The sequence below is a fragment of the Trichomycterus rosablanca genome, chromosome 4 (genome assembly GCF_030014385.1).
Source record: "Trichomycterus rosablanca isolate fTriRos1 chromosome 4, fTriRos1.hap1, whole genome shotgun sequence".
Taxonomy (NCBI): Eukaryota; Metazoa; Chordata; class Actinopteri; order Siluriformes; family Trichomycteridae; genus Trichomycterus; species Trichomycterus rosablanca.
The window spans coordinates 24,674,837-24,693,513 of NC_085991.1; the positions used below are offsets into that span (position 1 = coordinate 24,674,837).

Sequence of the window (18,677 nt, forward strand, 5' to 3'; positions counted from 1 at the left end):
TTTTAATCCTATTAGATTACTGTACAGTATATTTTACCTTTTCCTTTGTACATCCAGCTATTATCCTTAAACTTTACCGTTCCAATCCTGATCTTTTTTCTTCTAATCTCTGTTTCCATTCATTTAAATTTTGGTTAATTTGTTCCTTAAAAACCATCTTTTCAACTGGAAGATGATGAAGATGAAGCGCCTACAAAGACCTCCATCCAGACAACACACTTAATTCGAGATTCTCCAGCACTCGCAAGCCCAGATTTACTATCTCAGGTGTCCGAGATGAAACAGGATCTAATTAAAATGACTGCCATTCTGACCACCGATCTCTCGGAGAAGTCGAGCCCTATGCATGGAAGTGACCTGGAAAAGGGAGTGGAGGATGTGTCAGGGGAACCTTTAGAAATAATGGAAAAGGTCAAGGAGGATTTGGAAAAAGTTAGTGAGATTTTAAGGAGTGGAACATATGAGGATAGGTCAGCAAAAGCAGCCAGTCGTCCATATAAAAAGGATGAGGAGTGGGTTCTTCTCTCAGACTGTGAAATTGAGGAGGCCAAAATGATGGCTGCCTTTGAGACACAAGAGGCACTACTTAAGGATATTCGAGGCACTCGAGGTTCACAGGCACAAAAGAGTGTCAGTGAGGATCAAAGAGAATATACTTTGGATATACCAGCAATGACAGGATCGATATCACAGGAAAGTGGGAAACAAGAAAAGTTCACTGAGGTTGTTCTACGCAAAGGTGGTAAAAAAATCATACCAACTGTGCTCAAAGACACTAAAAGCCAGGCTGCTGAAGTAAAAAAGCCAGTTAGAAGAAAGGGGCCTCAAGGGCACACTGATGAATACAACACACCTGGCTCAAAAGCACATTCTGTTAGTGAAAGAACTGAGAAAACACACAAAGACAATACACTTTTAAGTGCCCCCGCACACCAAAAAGTGTCACCTGTATCTCCAGTAGTTGAAGAAACACCCATTGGTTCAATTAAAGACAAAGTTAAAGCACTTCAAAAGAAAGTGGAAGAAGAACAAAAAGGTCACAAGCAGACTGGCATCAAGCCTTCTGTTAAGCTTTCAGAAAGAAAACCATCTGTTGGTAATAAAGACCAAAAAACACCAAGCACACCCAAATTGCAAGCCTCCCACAAATCACAAAAAAAGGAGTCTGAGAGACTAGAAGAGACTATGTCAGTGAGAGAACTCATGAGAACTTTTCAGAAAGGACCAGACCCTTCAAAAAGGAAGTCTGGACTCTTTGAACACAAGACACCTTCTGAACCAAAGCACACAAAAACTGTTCAAGTAAAAGAAGCTGTTCTAGACACATCTGAAAATCCAATCCAGTCAGAAACCGTTGCTGCAGTTGGGCAAGGCATATTAAAAACCTCTAAAGAGTCTCAACCTGATAGAGGCCCTGATGGTACTGCAGTTGAAGACAGCTCTGACAGTGTTAAAAACAAAGATCTAGCTCATCTCCCTTGTGCCAGCCTTGGTGAAGAGGAAGTCCACATGAGCTCAGAAGAAAGTGACAAACATGAAGGCATGGCGGACACTCCAGAAACAAGTCCTGAAAGCCTTTCATCACTGCCCAAACAGCCAGCTGAGTCTATACATGTAAAGCTCTCCGAAGCAGTAACAGGTACTACTAAGGACAATACTAGCAAACTTACTGACTGCTCTTCCATTGGTGCCAAGACTGCTGATATTCAGTCATCAACAACTTTGGAAGGCTTATCTGTGAAAAAGGCAGTGGATGAGTCCTTAAAATATGAGTCTGTGTGTTCTTCTCATGACAAAACTGTTACATTCGATGGAAAAAAACTCTCTACTGATAAGGACAATATTTTGGTGTCATCTACCGCACACAAATCTCGAAAACTAACAAAAAGAGGTTCAGAAACAATAGAGAGTTTTTTAAGTGATGAAGAATCCCCTGATGGTCAGCTAACACCAACCTTTACTGACAACTCATCCCCAAGAGCTGAAAAACACAAAGGATTAGTACTTCCTCTTAGACTTCAAGACTCAGAAACCATTAGTCCAGTAGCTGATGATTCCATTAGCCACAATGACTCTTTAGAGGGTAGCCCTGTTAGAGAGGACGACTCTTCTCATAAATCCCCAGACTCAATTGAACCTAGCCCAATTAAAGACTCCCCATGCTGTGACTCTCTAGAAAACAGCCCTGTAGAGCAGAAACACATCATGGCCTTCCCTCCATCAGTAGAAAAACACAGTGTGACTACAGGGCACCCGACATCCTCCAAAGCTCCTGAATTCCCTTCAGAAAATGTACACTGTAGGCTTCTCAAAGACCAAGAATGTAGTGTGGATGATGACAGTTGCGAGCAGACATCTCATCCGACAAGTTCTGGTAAGAGTCCTGTTTCCCCTGACACCCCAAGTTCTGAAGAGGTAAGTTATGAGATCAATCCTAAAACCCCAGATCCTTTGCTCTTGTCCATGTCCCTAATGCCATCAGTCATACCTGAGGATACAGAGGAAGATTTGATGTGTGTTTTGACCCAGACAAAATTCACACCAGAGGAAGAAATGTTTAAAATGGCTGCCAAAATAAAAACTTTTGATGAGATGGAGCAAGATGCAAAAGACAAAAAGGACATTAAAAAAGATGTCTCACCTCAGGCCATGATTGTGTCTGAACAAGGACATGAAAACATCACACCTATTGGCCTTGAATTCCCAGTTAAAACATCAGTGGATTGCCTTGCACCCACTGAGTTGAAGCAAGAGTCAGAGATAAAACAATCTGTTAAAACTACTATTAAAGTACAACCTCCCTCTCCTTTTCCAGCAGGTGAACATGAGAGCCCTCAAACGGCTGAGAGCCCTCAAACGGCTGAGGATATTCAACAAACCATGGCCCACACAGCAGCATCAGCAGATGAATCAATGGAGGGACCTCAGTCTGTCTCAGAAAGGCATAAAGCTCACAATTTGTCTAAAGAACTACAAAAAGAAAAGGGGATACTTAGTATAAATGAGTTAGATCAAATTAATAAGACATATTTTAGCAATAAAGAGGGGGCAGATATATCTAATGAACTAAAAGAGGAAAGCCTGGGAAAGACAAATGAGAGCATAGATGATGATAGGTCTGGACACCACAAAGGTGTTTCTGATCACCTTGAAGTTGATACATCATATAGTCAGACAGAATATAATACACCAGATCAGGTTAAAGATGATCACATGAGTCATAGAAAGGCATATGATTTAAATTTTAGCATGGAATCCTTAGAGGTGGAAACCAGTTCTGTGTCTATTGTCGGAAAAGAAAAAGAAACATTCAAACCAGAATGGCATGTTTATGATAACACCAAGGCGAATGTTTTAGAGACACCTCCTAAAACCAAATCTCGAGGAGTTACTGCAAAAGCAGTGACTGACAACTGGAGTGCAATAAGGGAAGATGATGTTGCCTTTGCAGCAAGAGTCAAAGAGGAGGAGCAAATGATTTTGGGCCTGGTGGTAGATCGACAGGCACAGGGAGCAACCCCAGACACCACACCTGGAAGGACTCCCACTGAGGAAGGCACACCAACAAGTGAACAAAACCCTTTTCTGTTTCAAGAGGGAAAACTGTTTGAGATGACTAGAAGTGGGGCTATTGACATGACCAAACGAGGGTATGAGGAAGAAGGCTTTGCTTTCTTTCAGATAGGAGAGCAACCAATTGAAGAGGCACTTGCGGAAGATATTAGGGAAGAACCTGCTATAGATTTGAGCGGGACAGACAGAGAAGTTGCTATAAACCTTACTGTGCAGAATAAACCAGAAGTAGCTGAACATTCTGTAAAAGAAGCTACCGCTCTTTGCTCCTCACTTGATGATGCTCAATCAGGTAAAGCTTCTATATCAGATGCTACAAAGTCTAGACTTCCAATCAAAATGGGTGTCTCTGCTTCACCCAAAACAAATAAAAAACAAGTTACAAACCAAGCTGTAGAATTAAAAACAGACAAAATAGCTGAAGATACTTCAACAACTTCCCTTGGTTCTATTGAGACTATCCTAACAAATGTTCAGACAGCATTATCAACAGTTACTAGACCAGTTTATTCTCAACAACAACAAGAATCCTCAGATTCCTCTCCAGAGGATCAACACTCGATAATAGAGTTACCTAAAACCCCTAAAAATACATCTCAAACCCCCAGTAAAGTATCAAAGTCAAAAGCCCAGGCTACCTCTAAAAGTCACATTGTGTCCACTCAAAAAAAGTCTTCCTCTAAGGAAGAGGAAAAGCCAAAATCTAGAATCCCTATAAAAGCAGTTCCACTTAAATCCGAGACCGAAAATGTTTCTATTAAACAGGCTGAACCCATTAAGGACAAAAAGTCTAAATTGCCTGTAAAACCTAAAACAAGGAGAAAATCTGAGACAGACACAGGTCCCTCTGTAAGCTCCGGAGTGACAAGGTCTATCAAAGCCAAGAGCTTCTGTGAAAGTGATTCTACAAAGAAACCAGCTAAAAAGGACCAGGGTCGCCCAGCCAGTACTGATCTCTCTAACAAATATAAGACTTTACCGTCAAAGCTACCTGTCAGAGGAAAGCCTGGTCAGCCAACTCAAACCACTACAACTGGCAAAAAAGAGCAGCCACCTGAGAGATGCAAGAAGTCTATTGATTTTTTTGAGGAGATTAGTGGTGAGGCAGCTAAGCTAGTGGAGCGCTTGGCTCAAGCAGAAAAAGAGAAAGAGGAGGCAGCTGCGATGTCGGATGATGAAAGCAGTGCTATAGATGTCTCAGTAATAGAAAATGAGCCTTTCCCTGACATGCAGATGCCTCTTCCTGAGGACCCATTGGTCATTAGGCCTCGATGGGACGACCCTGTTGAGACGCAGATGGAAAGAATTCCTGCTGATAAAGCCCAAGTCCAAAGTCAAGGTATCCCCATCATAAGGGGCCCATTCTCTCTCTCATCTGCCTCAACACAATAGCAAGGGAGGTGCTGCCTCTCTTTCTTGTAGCTAAAGCTTCAACTCTGTGTGGTGCTTCTGTGTTTGAATTGTGTTTGTACCTGTCTTCTTTCCTTCAATGTGTGATAATATTGTCAGGATTTATTATTAAGAAATTAATCTGCATAGCATGCTATATCTACTACTATACATTTACACTCTTAAAAATAGAAGTACTACAACAAAGTACTTTTTGTCACTGGAGTGGTCCCTCAATGTAGGCTGACCAAAGAGGGGTACAAACACTCATCTTCTCCAAACCACCCACCCGCCTGTTCTTAAAATGGCACAGCTGCTGTCTGCTGGCATAACATATTTCTTTCACGTCTTTCTGCATCAGGCAGAAACTGATTTTGGGTCTTTGTTGTGGTGGGATAGTACTTTAGGCTTCTGCAAAACCTGAGTGACTGTCATCTAAAAATATTCAAAATACTTAGACTTATTAATATGACCTCAGCAATGCTTACAACTATTTAATATTTTACAACTTAACTAGTGACCCTCCAGTTTGACAATGTCAGTTTGGCAAAGTGAAGGTGAATGTACAAAAAATTCTACCAATCTATCACAACCCATCTGGCTAAATACATGTTATGTATTTAGTGTCATGTAAATGTCATGTACATATTTTGTTACTGTCCAAACATAGTTTTAACATTTTTCAAAACCAACAAAAATGAAAATGATTTAAAATCAAGAGAAAGCCAGTGATTATATATTTCATTTGCATCTTGCTATGTTACCTTACAGGTAAATCCAGTTTTCCTGTAGTTATTCCTAGTTATTTCATCCCCTACTCAGAAATACAAAGATTTTTTTTTATTTAGTTCTTAAGAATGTGTTTTTGTGATGGCATCTAATGTGTTTTGATGCTGGCCTTTGCAGTGGAGCCACAGGATGAATCTGACAGAAAAGAGGGACGATTGGCTGTAATAGCTGACCACCTTGGTTTTAGCTGGACAGGTAAAACAGTATGAGTAGCTAATGGTAGGGATGTAACGATGCACCACAAGACAGTTAAAAATGGGTGCAAATGTGCCACGATTCGAATTGGTTATTCATTTAAGATGAATCGATATTTACATTAAACAACAGAGGGCACTGGCGCTATTCACCTCGCCTGGTTGATGGCACTTCACAGTTGCCAGGTAGGCAAGTTGCCAGATTTTCCAGCCAATGAACCGTTTACCATACGAACATTTTGGGTTCTTTTTCAACTTAAACTTACAAACAAATTTCGGATTATGAACCGAAATTCGTGAAACACGTGACGTCACGAACAAGTTGACTCCGACCGTCTCTCTCTCTATATACAGGGGTTGAACAAAATAACTGAAACACCTGGTTTTAGACCACAATAATTTATTAGTATGGTGTAGGGCCTCCTTTTGCGGCCAATACAGCGTCAATTTGTCTTGGAAATGACATATACAAGTCCTGCACAGTGGTCAGAGGGATTTTAAGCCATTCTTCTTGCAGGATAGTGGCCAGGTCACTACGTGATGCTTGTGGAGGAAAACGTTTCCTGACTCGCTTCTCCAAAACACCCCAAAGTGGCTCAATAATATTTAGATCTGGTGACTGTGCAGGCCATGGGAGATGTTCAACTTCACTTTCATGTTCATCAAACCAATCTTTCACCAGTCTTGCTGTGTGTATTGGTGCATTGTCATCCTGATACACGGCACCGCCATTGGATGCACATGGTCCTCCAGAATGGTTCGGTAGTCCTTGGCAGTGACGCGCCCATCTAGCACAAGTATTGGGCCAAGGGAATGCCATGATATGGCAGCCCAAACCATCACTGATCCACCCCCATGCTTCACTCTGGGCATGCAACAGTCTGGGTGGTACGCTTCTTTGGGGCTTCTCCACACCGTAACTCTCCCGGATGTGGGGAAAACAGTAAAGGTGGACTCATCAGAGAACAATACATGTTTCACATTGTCCACAGCCCAAGATTTGCGCTCCTTGCACCATTGAAACCGACGTTTGGCATTGGCACGAGTGACCAAAGGTTTGGCTATAGCAGCCCGGCCGTGTATATTGACCCTGTGGAGCTCCCGACGGACAGTTCTGGTGGAAACAGGAGAGTTGAGGTGCACATTTAATTCTGCCGTGATTTGGGCAGCCGTGGTTTTATGTTTTTTGGATACAATCCGGGTTAGCACCCGAACATCCCTTTCAGACAGCTTCCTTTTGCGTCCACAGTTAATCCTGTTGGATGTGGTTTGTCCTTCTTGGTGGTATGCTGACATTACCCTGGATACCGTGGCTCTTGATACATCACAAAGACTTGCTGTCTTGGTCACAGATGTGCCAGCAAGACGTGCACCAACAATTTGTCCTCTTTTGAACTCTGGTATGTCACCCATAATGTTGTGTGCATTGCAATATTTTGAGCAAAACTGTGCTCTTACCCTGCTAATTGAACCTTCACACTCTGCTCTTACTGGTGCAATGTGCAATTAATGAAGATTGGCCACCAGACTGGTCCAATTTAGCCATGAAACCTCCCACACTAAAATGACAGGTGTTTCAGTTATTTTGTCCAACCCCTGTATATATATACAGTGAGCGGACATTCGGACAGCAGACTGTTTTTCCGGTGTTTTATTTATATTTTGTAAAATTCAATATTAAAATGGCCCCAAAGAAGGTGCAAAGAAAGTGCAGTGTTGAGAAAAAAAAATATATATATATCACTATTTGTTGTATAATTACTCCTGCCAGTAGCTGTAACTGTGCATCAGACAGAGGGGACAGTGAGTGAGAGAGAAGAAGGAAATCGCTGAGTAAAGTATTCTTTCTTTCATGCAATTACACCTACAAAATACAACACTATTGAAATAAAGAAGGCAATAATAGAGAAATATGAGAGTTATTGTTGTTTCTGGTAGATACATTTTATATAAAAAGAAGGAAATGTATTATGGTGTATGGTACAGCACACGTACTGTACTGAAATGTGGTGGGTTTTTTTGTACAGTACTACTACTGTGTATTGTTGTTTATTATTGTTTATTACAGGAATGTTTATTCTATAATTTAAGATTAAAGGGAAAATATACTTGTATGTATAACAAAAAAGACAATTTAAGACATTAGAAAGGTTAGGTAAGGGGGTGGTTTGGGAGGTCTGGCATGGATGAATTATTTCTTATGGGAAAAATAGGTTTAACTAACAAACATTTTGAATTAAGAACAGCCCTTTGGAACCAATTAAATTCGTAAGTCAAGGGTCCACTGTACTTTCTTTATTTGTATTATTCATTTATTTATATATATGTTGGATTTGTTTTAAAATTTCATTTCAGCTTTTTTTTTTACATAATAAGCATTATTTGGCAACGTTTGTACCTACCTCAGAAATAAAAGGGCATTTATTATTTAGATAAATAAAAGATAAGCACAAATACAGTATTTTATTTTATTTTTTAAGAGAAATAATAAAAGGAAACTTTGTCATAATTTGTCTGTTTAAAAAAATCGGGAAAAAATCGTATTGTGAACCCAGTATTGTGAATCGTATCGCATTGTGGGTAGAGTGTATCGTTACATCCCTATCTAATGGTATGATGTATTTGACATTTTGTGTAATTTTATTTCATTCAAGTTATTTTCTTAAATTATTTTGTTTAAAATAAATGATAATGGGTGCATGGATTTTTTTTTCTAAATAACTGCTTATATTTTTTATTTTAACAAACTTTTTAGTTTTAAAGACTTAGTTACACCAAAAAAACTTGCCATTTGCCAAGTGTCCATGGTCAGGCTTTGCCGTAATTAGCAAACTAATCTAACCATCCCAATAAACAATTAAAAACATGACCATAAAATACATCTACGCACTTTACATACAGTTAGCTACTTGTGCACGGAAAGCCACACCCTGATCAGCATTATTCCATTGGTATTCTAAATTGTGTACTTTTAGAGTTCTTTTTTTTCCGAACAAACACTGTAGTATTCTCTATTGTTTCTCCAGAGCTGGCTCATGAACTTGAATTCAGTAAAGAGCAGATAGCTCAGATAAGAGCAGAGAATCCAAACTCACTACAAGACCAAAGTCATGCCCTTATAAAGCTATGGATGGAGAAAGAGGGCACAAATGCCACAGGTAGGAATTTTATTCAATAGCCTGTATACTTTTATTAAAATGTGTTTTAATGCTATTTCAAGGTGTTTTTTCCAAGGTGACCTTTGACCACTACCAATAACAATACTGATAAAGAATATAATATTAAACAATACAAAGAACATAACAATGCCAGAACCGTGCAAAACGAACACAGTATACCAGAACTTTCAATAGTATGACTTAACCAATAATGTTGATGGTATTTTAACAATTTGTAGGTGTTATCACTAGTCAACATAGCATTCAAGCTGGCTAAATGCTGACTAGTCTTCTATACAAAAAACAAGAGTAAGATTTAAATAAATACAATGGTCAATAGCCATGAGCAGACACGAAGTTCTCAAAAGCAACACATGATGGTGCATGATAAAGAGATTTAAATACAGATGCAAAGCAGATACTTGTATATGATAACTTGCATAATGACTAAGCTTCAGAGCTTCAGGGTTTCTGGTGTTCATATCAGTTATCAATTATTCTAGTGCTCTTATTTTTTTTGGTGTCACCATTAATCTAAGAGGAACAGAACTGGACTACTTAAAACAACATAGTTTGATTTGAATCTGAATCCTAATTGAACCCATCTAATTTAAAGTTCAGTTAATAAGTGAAAATATAAATAAATTGGCTTTTGTAGGGCCTTATAATTAAATATTGGACATGTTTGTTAAAAACTTGTGAAACTTGGGGTCACTTTTACAACCCCAAATCAGAAAAAAATTGTAATAAAAAACAAAGAGTTTCTTATATTTAATTTGACTTTTATTTGATTGCAGACAGGATGAACCTGAGATATTTCATGTTTTGTCTGGTCAACTTCATTTCATTTATTAATGAACATCCTTTCCTGCATTTCAGGCCTTTTTCGTTTCAAAATTCTCCACACATTCTCTGTTGGGGACAAGTCCTCTGGCCATCCTTGCTCATTAAAGACTCAGCCTTACCTGGATGCTTCTTTTGTACCAAACCATGATTACAATCACCTGTTTAGAATCACATCATTATTTAGTTTTTTTCACCTCATTACTAGCCCTAAATTGCCCCTGTCCCAACTTTTTGGAATGTGTTACAGGCCTAAAATGCAGTAATGGAGGTTTATTAATAAGTGAAATGAAATTGAGCAGACAAAACATGAAATATCTTGGGTTCAAACTGTATGCAATCAAATAAAAGTCAAATTAAATGTAAGGAACACTGTATTTTTATTTTATTTGCATTTTCCATACCGTCCCAACTTTCTGATTTGGGGTTGTAAAATGTCCTGCCCTGAAATTCCTATTTGTTCTTTGAAGTCCCTGATCTAAAGCCTTCCTGGGGGAGTTAAACATTTGAATATTACATCTTTAATGTGTGTCATAACAATAAAGTTAGTAAAAATATTTTCCAGAAGAAATGGCTAATTTTATTTTATTGTATTCTACTTAACTATGATTTAAATATAATGTTATTTATTAATTAATTGACTGTTCATATAAAATGTCACTAATACACAAGATACATGCAAAAATCTATTAAGTAATTTCAACTTCTCTGCAGAAAACACATTGATCTCAAAGCTCTCGAAGATTAATCGCATGGACATTGTTCATCTTATCGAAAACAAGATCATTCAGTCAACTCCGGATGAGTCAGCACATACCTATGCAGAAATAGAGCAGACCATATCACTGGATCAAAGTGAAGGTAATATTAACATACAGGCCATGTAAAAAAGTTTTAATTACACATTTTTTATACATGTAAGCAAATGTATAAATGCTTACAGCATACTTGAATTGAGACAAAGGAATGTTTACTATTAATTACACTTTGTAATCGTTTGGAAACTGAGGATACAAAGTGTCTTGGTATGGACAACACGACTTTTGTTTTCCCAATAACAAGCTAAAACATGGACTCATCTGACCATAGCACATTCCACGTGTCTTTGAGTCTATCTGAGATGAGCTCACACTCATAGAACTCGCTAGGGTTTAGGCATAGAGTTGATGTATGGCTTTCACTCCATGTGTAATAAAGTTCCTGTTTGTGTTTTTTAATGCAAGTGCTCCAGAGCTCGTGTGCATCATCATAGCAGCATGATGGTTTCACATGCATCTGAAGGCTTGAAGGTCACACACATTTAACAGTGGTTTTTGGGCTTGATCTACACAGACTAAGATTCTTCCAGATTCCCAAAATCTACAGTAGTACAGTAGATTGTATAGTAGATTATTTGTCAGTTAAATAAATGTTTAAGAGATTTATCAAATTACAGATTCTTCAGGCTGAGCGGCCACATGAACAATGATTGGCTTGTTGTTCAGATATGGGCGGGACTAAACCGGATGGGGTCTCTCTCTCTCTCATGACTGGTGCAATTACGACTGATGCTGGCTTATTGAAGGCGCCTGCGATGAGAAAAGAGTGCTCTCAGGGTGTCTCTCTCCATACACAACGCTGAGCTGCCCTGTACTCATCAAAGTGTAGGTGATAAGATGCATACAGCATGCTGCCCACATGCTGCTCACGTCTCGGTGCGTATTTCAGCGTGGGCTAGCTTCGTTCTCCTCAATCAGAGCAGAGATCGGCATTGGTGGAGAGAAAGCATGATGCAATCGGGCAATTGGACGCGTTAAAAGGGAGGAAAAGGGGAGAAAATGCATAAAAAAAACTTACAGATTCTTGTTTTAGTGCATTTTCTGGAAATTGGGCTTTTAAGTTAAGCCCAAATAAAAGTCCCACATTGCAACTTACATATGTTTTGCTTCCTAGGATTCTCAGCTCTTCATGAAGACATGGACAGCCCTCAACCAGGTCAACGCATCGAAATAATTCAAAGACTTTCAAACTCTGGGCAGCCACCTCCAGTGGTGTCTGTGGAGGATCTCTTTTCCAGTGTATCCTCCCAGAGTGATACTCAAAAAGAGACGTTCCAGTCAGACCAGGAGTAACTATTTGATTTAACTGAATTACTTAGTATTGCACTAACAGTTATAAATACTTTATCCTTAATACTTTCTTTTTTTTGTTAGGATGGTTGAAGGTTCAATACACGGTGGTTTTGAGATGATTGGTCTCCAGCAGCAGTTCCCTGGCACTATAAAAAAAGTAAGTCCTCTCTTCACCCTATACAAGACTACGCCATGGAGGCCACAGTCTCAAACTTTTGACCCAGCTTTTAAAAAGGAAGCTGCTTCCAAGCTGTCATCTGATAACCTTTCACAGCATTTCAGCCCCTTTCACGATGACCCACTCCAAGAGTTAGGAGCAGCTGGTGGTGAATCCTTGCACGACCCAATTAATACTTTGACTGTTACATCTACTGAATCAACCAGGGATAGCAGACTAAGCAAGAAGCGAATGATCTTACCAGATTTTGAAGAGACCTTGATGGAGTCTGAGAATAGTGAGGCAGATTTTAGTGAGCTCTCTGCGGAGCTTAAACAAGCACAGGATAATATTTCCACTAATGCCATACCTAACTTAAACTTTCCTCAGGCATCAGACGAAAGGGCTTCTCAGCAAATCACATTAACACAAGCTTCATCAATAACACACAAGCAACAGTGGGAGATCAGTAAATCAATTTCAAACCCTGAGGCAAAAATGCTAAGCGAGTCTGATATGACGAGAAAACAAGGACCAAGTGACGAGTACATGATCCGCCATGTTGAAGAGATTTCTGATCAATTTTACAGAACACTCTTTGGTGAAAAGTATTCCTCTGCAAATACTCCAAGCAAAGATATAAGCTTAGTTACTAAGACATTTGAATCATCTGTACCCTCCGATTTCCTCCATGTTTCAGAGGCCTCAAATGTTCATCAAATGTTGACATCCTCTCAAGCTACTGAAATTAGTTTTACTACCTTTAAGGAAGTTCAGAACTTTCAGGCAGTTTGTAGTTCCCCACCAAAACAGCAATCTGCTTATTATAAAGGTGCAAGTAATATCCTTGCAACACCTAGTCAGATGTCACTTGACTCAGCAATTGAGCCAACACATTCTTCATCATATTCTGTACATTCTTTAGAATGCATTACAGATGACGTTCGGTTAAATGTAAACACAACTGAGCGAACTGAAGTAAGTGGAGAACTTTCAGGATGGAAGTCTAGGTCATTGTCATCAGATTCAGGATCTGAATTTGGAGCCGACTTGGAAATGCCATTACATGAATATCGATCCTTATCACCTGAATCTGCTGACTTAATGCCTCCAGACTCTCCAGTACCATTTGAGTTCAGATCAGGTTTTGCAGACTTGTGCTTACCGATGGGTGACATAAGAGCATGCTCACCTGCTTCTGTAGCATCAAGCACCAATCAGAAAATACTGTCTCCTGATTCTCCCTTACCTGACTTTAGACCACAGTCACCTCTACCACCAGTTTGTGCAAATTCAGCACCAGAATTTATGTTATGTGTGGGCAGAAGTAGAATGCCATTTGTCTCTGATCAGATGAATTCTTCAGTTTTGCAAAAGTCAGACAGTCAGGTCAGTCCACACTCATCTTATTTAAAGGTTACCGATGAAATAGATAGACCAACTTCACCAGAATCGTGGATTGAAAGTAGACCAATTACACCTGAATCAGATAGCTCTTTTTTATCTGGGTCATTTAATTTAGAAAACGTTGATAGAGAATCTTCTCCAGACAATGGTTTTGAATATGATCAGTGGACTGCTGATAATACATTAGTGGATAGCCCTGGATCAGCAGCATCTTTGAATGAGTATAAATCACTTTCCTGTGATTCACCAGTACCTAGTTTTACACCAGAGACGTATGACTTTTTTATGCAAGGGAAAAGATCTATGTCTTCATCATCCAAATCTGATATTTCAGATGTTGACTATGATCTGTCATTGGAATTGTTGTTTGAAGGTCAGTGTGTATCCCCTGGCTCAGCAGCATCAGATAATGAATGGAGACCTGTTTCTCCTGATTCACCTCTGCCTAGTTTTGTTCAAAATGCAGGGGAATTAATGCCAGTGAAATATTGTGAATCTGTATCACCAGAAACAGATCTGTCAGAAGGAGAATGTAGGCTTATGGAAACGTTAGTGTTACTGGATGAAAGTCGACCTTTGTCACCTGTATCCTTATTGCCTGAAAATGAATACAAACCTTTTTCACCCAATTTGCCAGTATCAAGTAATTTAATATCAATGTGTGAGCTGCATCCATCTGTAAGACATGAAGTCAAATCACTTGGGTCAGATCCTTTAGACAAACAGGACATATCAGTATCACCCACGATAATACATATTGAGAATCAACCATCTTCACCTGTTTTAATCTCATCTAAAAATATCTATACACCACTTTTATCAGATTCACTCAAAGCTGAAAGTAGAAAACCAGTACCTGATAGAGATATATCAGATGGCTTTAGTTCTAGGGAGGATTACAAGTTGTGGCAAAGTTGTCTCATGGAAGATTCACATAACAGTTTAAACAAACAGGCATTAAAAGTTCAGGTGCTTGTTGATTCAGCTAACGTCTTAAACACAGAGGCACAGAAGCCACACATGGCACCAGAAAAAGTGTTGGAATCCACTAAAATTTCACCTGAAAATGTCACAACACAAAGTACAGATTTAAATGTATTCCCTAAAAAACGCAGAAAGATAAAAAAGTTATCAAAACAGGTACAAGACGGTGAACATTGTGCAAAATCTGAAAATAAGAATGCTGACCTACCTGAACAAGAAGAGCCAAATTTAAGATATAACCTTTGTGCTCTTAAAGACTATGCTCAACCTTTGCAAGTAAAAGAAGCACATGCTGATAATGTGAGACACAAGCAAGACAGTGACACAGCAATAACATGGTCTAATTCAAGCAATATGAATGAGGAACAGTCTCAAGCTGGTTTAGCCAATCAAACTTTGATAGTAGAAACATCTGCAAGAGTCTCAACTCATCATGATGCAGAGCAACAAGAAAATGATCTAACAATAGACCAGAATTTGGCACCTTCAGTAGAACATCAACAATTACCAAAGTCAGCAGAATCAGCAGATCAACAACTTGACCCATCAGCTACATCTGAGTGCAGATTGGTTTTTAAAGTTGTTTTAAATAAGCTTATGAGGAAACAATATGACCCACAGTACAAGGGGGAAACATTCTGCCCTAAAACTGGTGTTTTTGAATACAGTAGAAAAATACAAAAAGTAACAATGCTGGCAAAAAATGAACCTTTTATTGCTGATAGACCCCTATCTCCAGACTGCATATCTAAATACAAAGCTAATTCTCCCATTAGTTTTGTATCACACATTAGAGGATCTTCACCAGATTTGGGCAGTGCTTCCAGACCACTGTCTCCAGATTCACCAGTGCCACAGTACTCAGCAATGTTTGATGAGTTAGTCTCAGTAACAGGATATAGATCTTATTCTTCTGAGTCGGTTGCTTCAGATAATGAATATGAGTTAAATGTTCTTACTGATGCCATTACTGATCATAGACCAGCATCACCTGATTCAGTGGAATCGGTTGATGGAAATAGACTGTTATCACCTGACTCACCTATACAAGAGTTCTGGCCACCATTTGCTGAGATTACACTGCCAGTTTCTGGATTTAGATCATGTTCACCTGAATCACTATGTTCAGAATCTACAGAATCAGATTTCTTTCTTGGAGACTTGTTCACAGTTGACCAAAGGCCAGAGTCACCTGATTTAGTGGATTCGGTAGATGGAAATAGACTGTTATCACCCGACTCACCTATACAAGAGTTCTGGCCACCATTTGCTGAGAGTACACTGCTAGTTTCTGGATTTAGATCATGTTCACCTGAATCAATATGTTCAGAATCTACAGAATCAGATTTTTTTCTTGGAGACTTGTTCACAGTTGACCAAAGGCCAGAGTCACCTGATTCATTAGATGATACACGTAGACCCTTATCACCAGATTCACCCATACCAATGTTCTCACCAGTGCTGTTTGCACCAGTGTCATTGTTGGGATCTAGATCATCTTCTCTTGAGTCTTTAGCATCTGATTCCGATAATGAGTTAAACATTCTGAGTGCCATAACTTCTAATTATAGAGAGTCACCTGAATCAGTGTCATCATTAGTTGCTAATGAGCTTTTACCCTCAGATTCACCTATACCAGACTTTAGCTTATTGTTTTGTGAGAGTACACAAACCGTTTTTGGATTTAGATCATGTTCACCTGAATCAATATGTTCAGAATCTACAGAATCAGATTTCTTTCTTGGAGACTTGTTCACAGTTGACCAAAGGCCAGAGTCACCTGATCCATTAGATGATGCACATAGACCCTTATCACCAGATTCACCCATACCAAAGTTCTCACCAGTGCTGTTTGCACCAGTGTCATTGATGGGATCTAGATCATCCTCTCTTGAGTCGTTAGCATCTGATTCCGATAAGGAGTTAAACATTCTGAGTGGCATAACTTCTGATTATAGAGAGTCACCTGAATCAGTGTCATCATTAGTTGCTAATGAGCTCTTACCCTCAGATTCACCTATACCAGACTTTAGCTTATTGTTTTGTGAGACTACACCTACTACTTATGGATATAGATCATGTTCACCTGAATCAATATGTTCAGAGTCTCTAGAATATGAATCTTGTCATGATGATTTGTTTACAGAAGAGCAGAGGCCAGAATCACCGTGTTCTATTGTATCAGAATTTGAAACGAGGTCCCTTTCTCCAGACTTAATTCCTGAATATCGGCCTATGTCACCAGAGTCTATGAGTTTTGTATCACACATTAGAGGATCTTCACCAGATTCAGGCAGTGCTTCCAGACCACTGTCTCCAGATTCACCAGTGCCACAGTACTCAGCCATGTTTGATGAGTTAGTCTCAGTAACAGGATATAGATCTTCTTCTCCTGAGTCGGTTGCTTCAGACAATGAATATGAGTTAAATGTTCTTAGTGATGCAGTTACTGATCATAGACCAGCATCACCTGATTCAGTGGAATCGGTCGATGGAAATCGACTGTTATCACCCGACTCACCTATACAAGAGTTCTGGTCACCATTTGCTGAGAGTACACTGCCAGTTTCTGGATTTAGATCATGTTCACCTGAATCACTATGTTCAGAATCTACAGAATCAAATTTCTTTCTTGGAGACTTGTTCACAGTTGACCAAAGGCCAGAGTCACCTGATTCAGTGGAATCAGTTGATGAAAATAGACTGTTATCACCCGACTCACCTATACAAGAGTTCTGGCCACCATTTGCTGAGAGTACACTGCCAGTTTCTGGATTTAGATCATGTTCACCAGAGTCATTATGTTCAGAATCTACAGAATCAGATTTCTTTCTTATAGACTTGTTCACAGTTGACCAAAGGCCAGAGTCACCTGATTCGTTTGACGATGCACATAGACCCTTATCGCCAGATTCACCAGTACCAAAGTTCTCACCAGTGCTGTTTGCACCAGTGTCATTGATGGGATCTAGATCATCCTCTCTTGAGTCTTTAGCATCCGATTCAGATAATGAGTTAAACATTCTGAGTGCCATAACTTCTGATTATAGAGAGTCACCTGAATCAGTGTCATCATTAGTTGCTAATGAGCTTTTACCCTCAGATTCACCTATACCAGACTTTAGCTTATTGTTTTGTGAGAGTACACCAACTGTTGGTGGATATAGATCATGTTCACCTGAATCAATATGTTCAGAATCTACAGAATCAGATTTCTTTCTTATAGACTTGTTCACAGTTGACCAAAGGCCAGAGTCACCTGATTCATTAGATGAAAAACGTAGACCCTTATCACCAGATTCACCCATACCAATGTTCTCACCAGTGCTGTTTGCACCAGTGTCATTGTTGGGATCTAGATCATCTTCTCTTGAGTCTTTAGCATCTGATTCCGATAATGAGTTAAACATTCTGAGTGCCATAACTTCTAATTATAGAGAGTCACCTGAATCAGTGTCATCATTAGTTGCTAATGAGCTTTTACCCTCAGATTCACCTATACCAGACTTTAGCTTATTGTTTTGTGAGACTACACCTACCGTTTCTGGATATAGGTCATGTTCACCTGAATCAATATGTCCAGAGTCTCTAGAATATGAATCTTGTCATGATGATTTGTTTACAGAAGAGCAGAGGCCAGAATCACCGTGTTCTATTGTATCAGAATTTGAAACGAGGTCCCTTTCTCCAGACTCAATTCCTGAATATCGGCCTATGTCACCAGAGTCTATGAGTTTTGTATCACACATTAGGGGATCTTCACCAGATTCGGGCAGTGCTTCCAGACCACTGTCTCCAGATTCACCAGTGCCACAGTACTCAGCCATGTTTGATGAGCTAGTCTCAGTAACAGGATATAGATCTTCTTCTTCTGAGTCGGTTGCTTCAGATAATGAATATGAGTTAAATGTTCTTACTGATGCCATTACTGATCATAGACCAGCATCACCTGATTCAGTGGAATCGGTCGATGGAAATAGACTGTTATCACCCGACTCACCTATACAAGAGTTCTGGCCACCATTTGCTGAGAGTACACTGCCAGTGTCTGGATTTAGATCATGTTCACCAG

The 18,677-nt window shown here is 39.4% G+C and overlaps 1 protein-coding gene across 21 annotated transcripts in view; it reads left to right on the forward strand.

Moving 5' to 3' along the window:
• Positions 1-18,677, forward strand: part of ank2b (ankyrin 2b, neuronal) — a 206,401-nt gene that overhangs the window by 170,789 nt on the left and 16,935 nt on the right. For 15 of the 21 annotated variants that reach the window (XM_062994040.1, XM_062994039.1, XM_062994034.1 and 12 more), the window contains 6 exons: positions 173-4,912; positions 5,869-5,946; positions 8,972-9,103; positions 10,661-10,807; positions 11,879-12,053; positions 12,139-12,214. In XM_062994040.1, coding sequence (XP_062850110.1) covers positions 173-4,912; positions 5,869-5,946; positions 8,972-9,103; positions 10,661-10,807; positions 11,879-12,053; positions 12,139-12,214 — 5,348 coding nt within the window. The remainder of the gene's footprint in view (positions 1-172; positions 4,913-5,868; positions 5,947-8,971; positions 9,104-10,660; positions 10,808-11,878; positions 12,054-12,138; positions 12,215-18,677) is intronic. The other 6 variants (XM_062994050.1, XM_062994051.1, XM_062994052.1 and 3 more) reach the window with 3 other exon arrangements.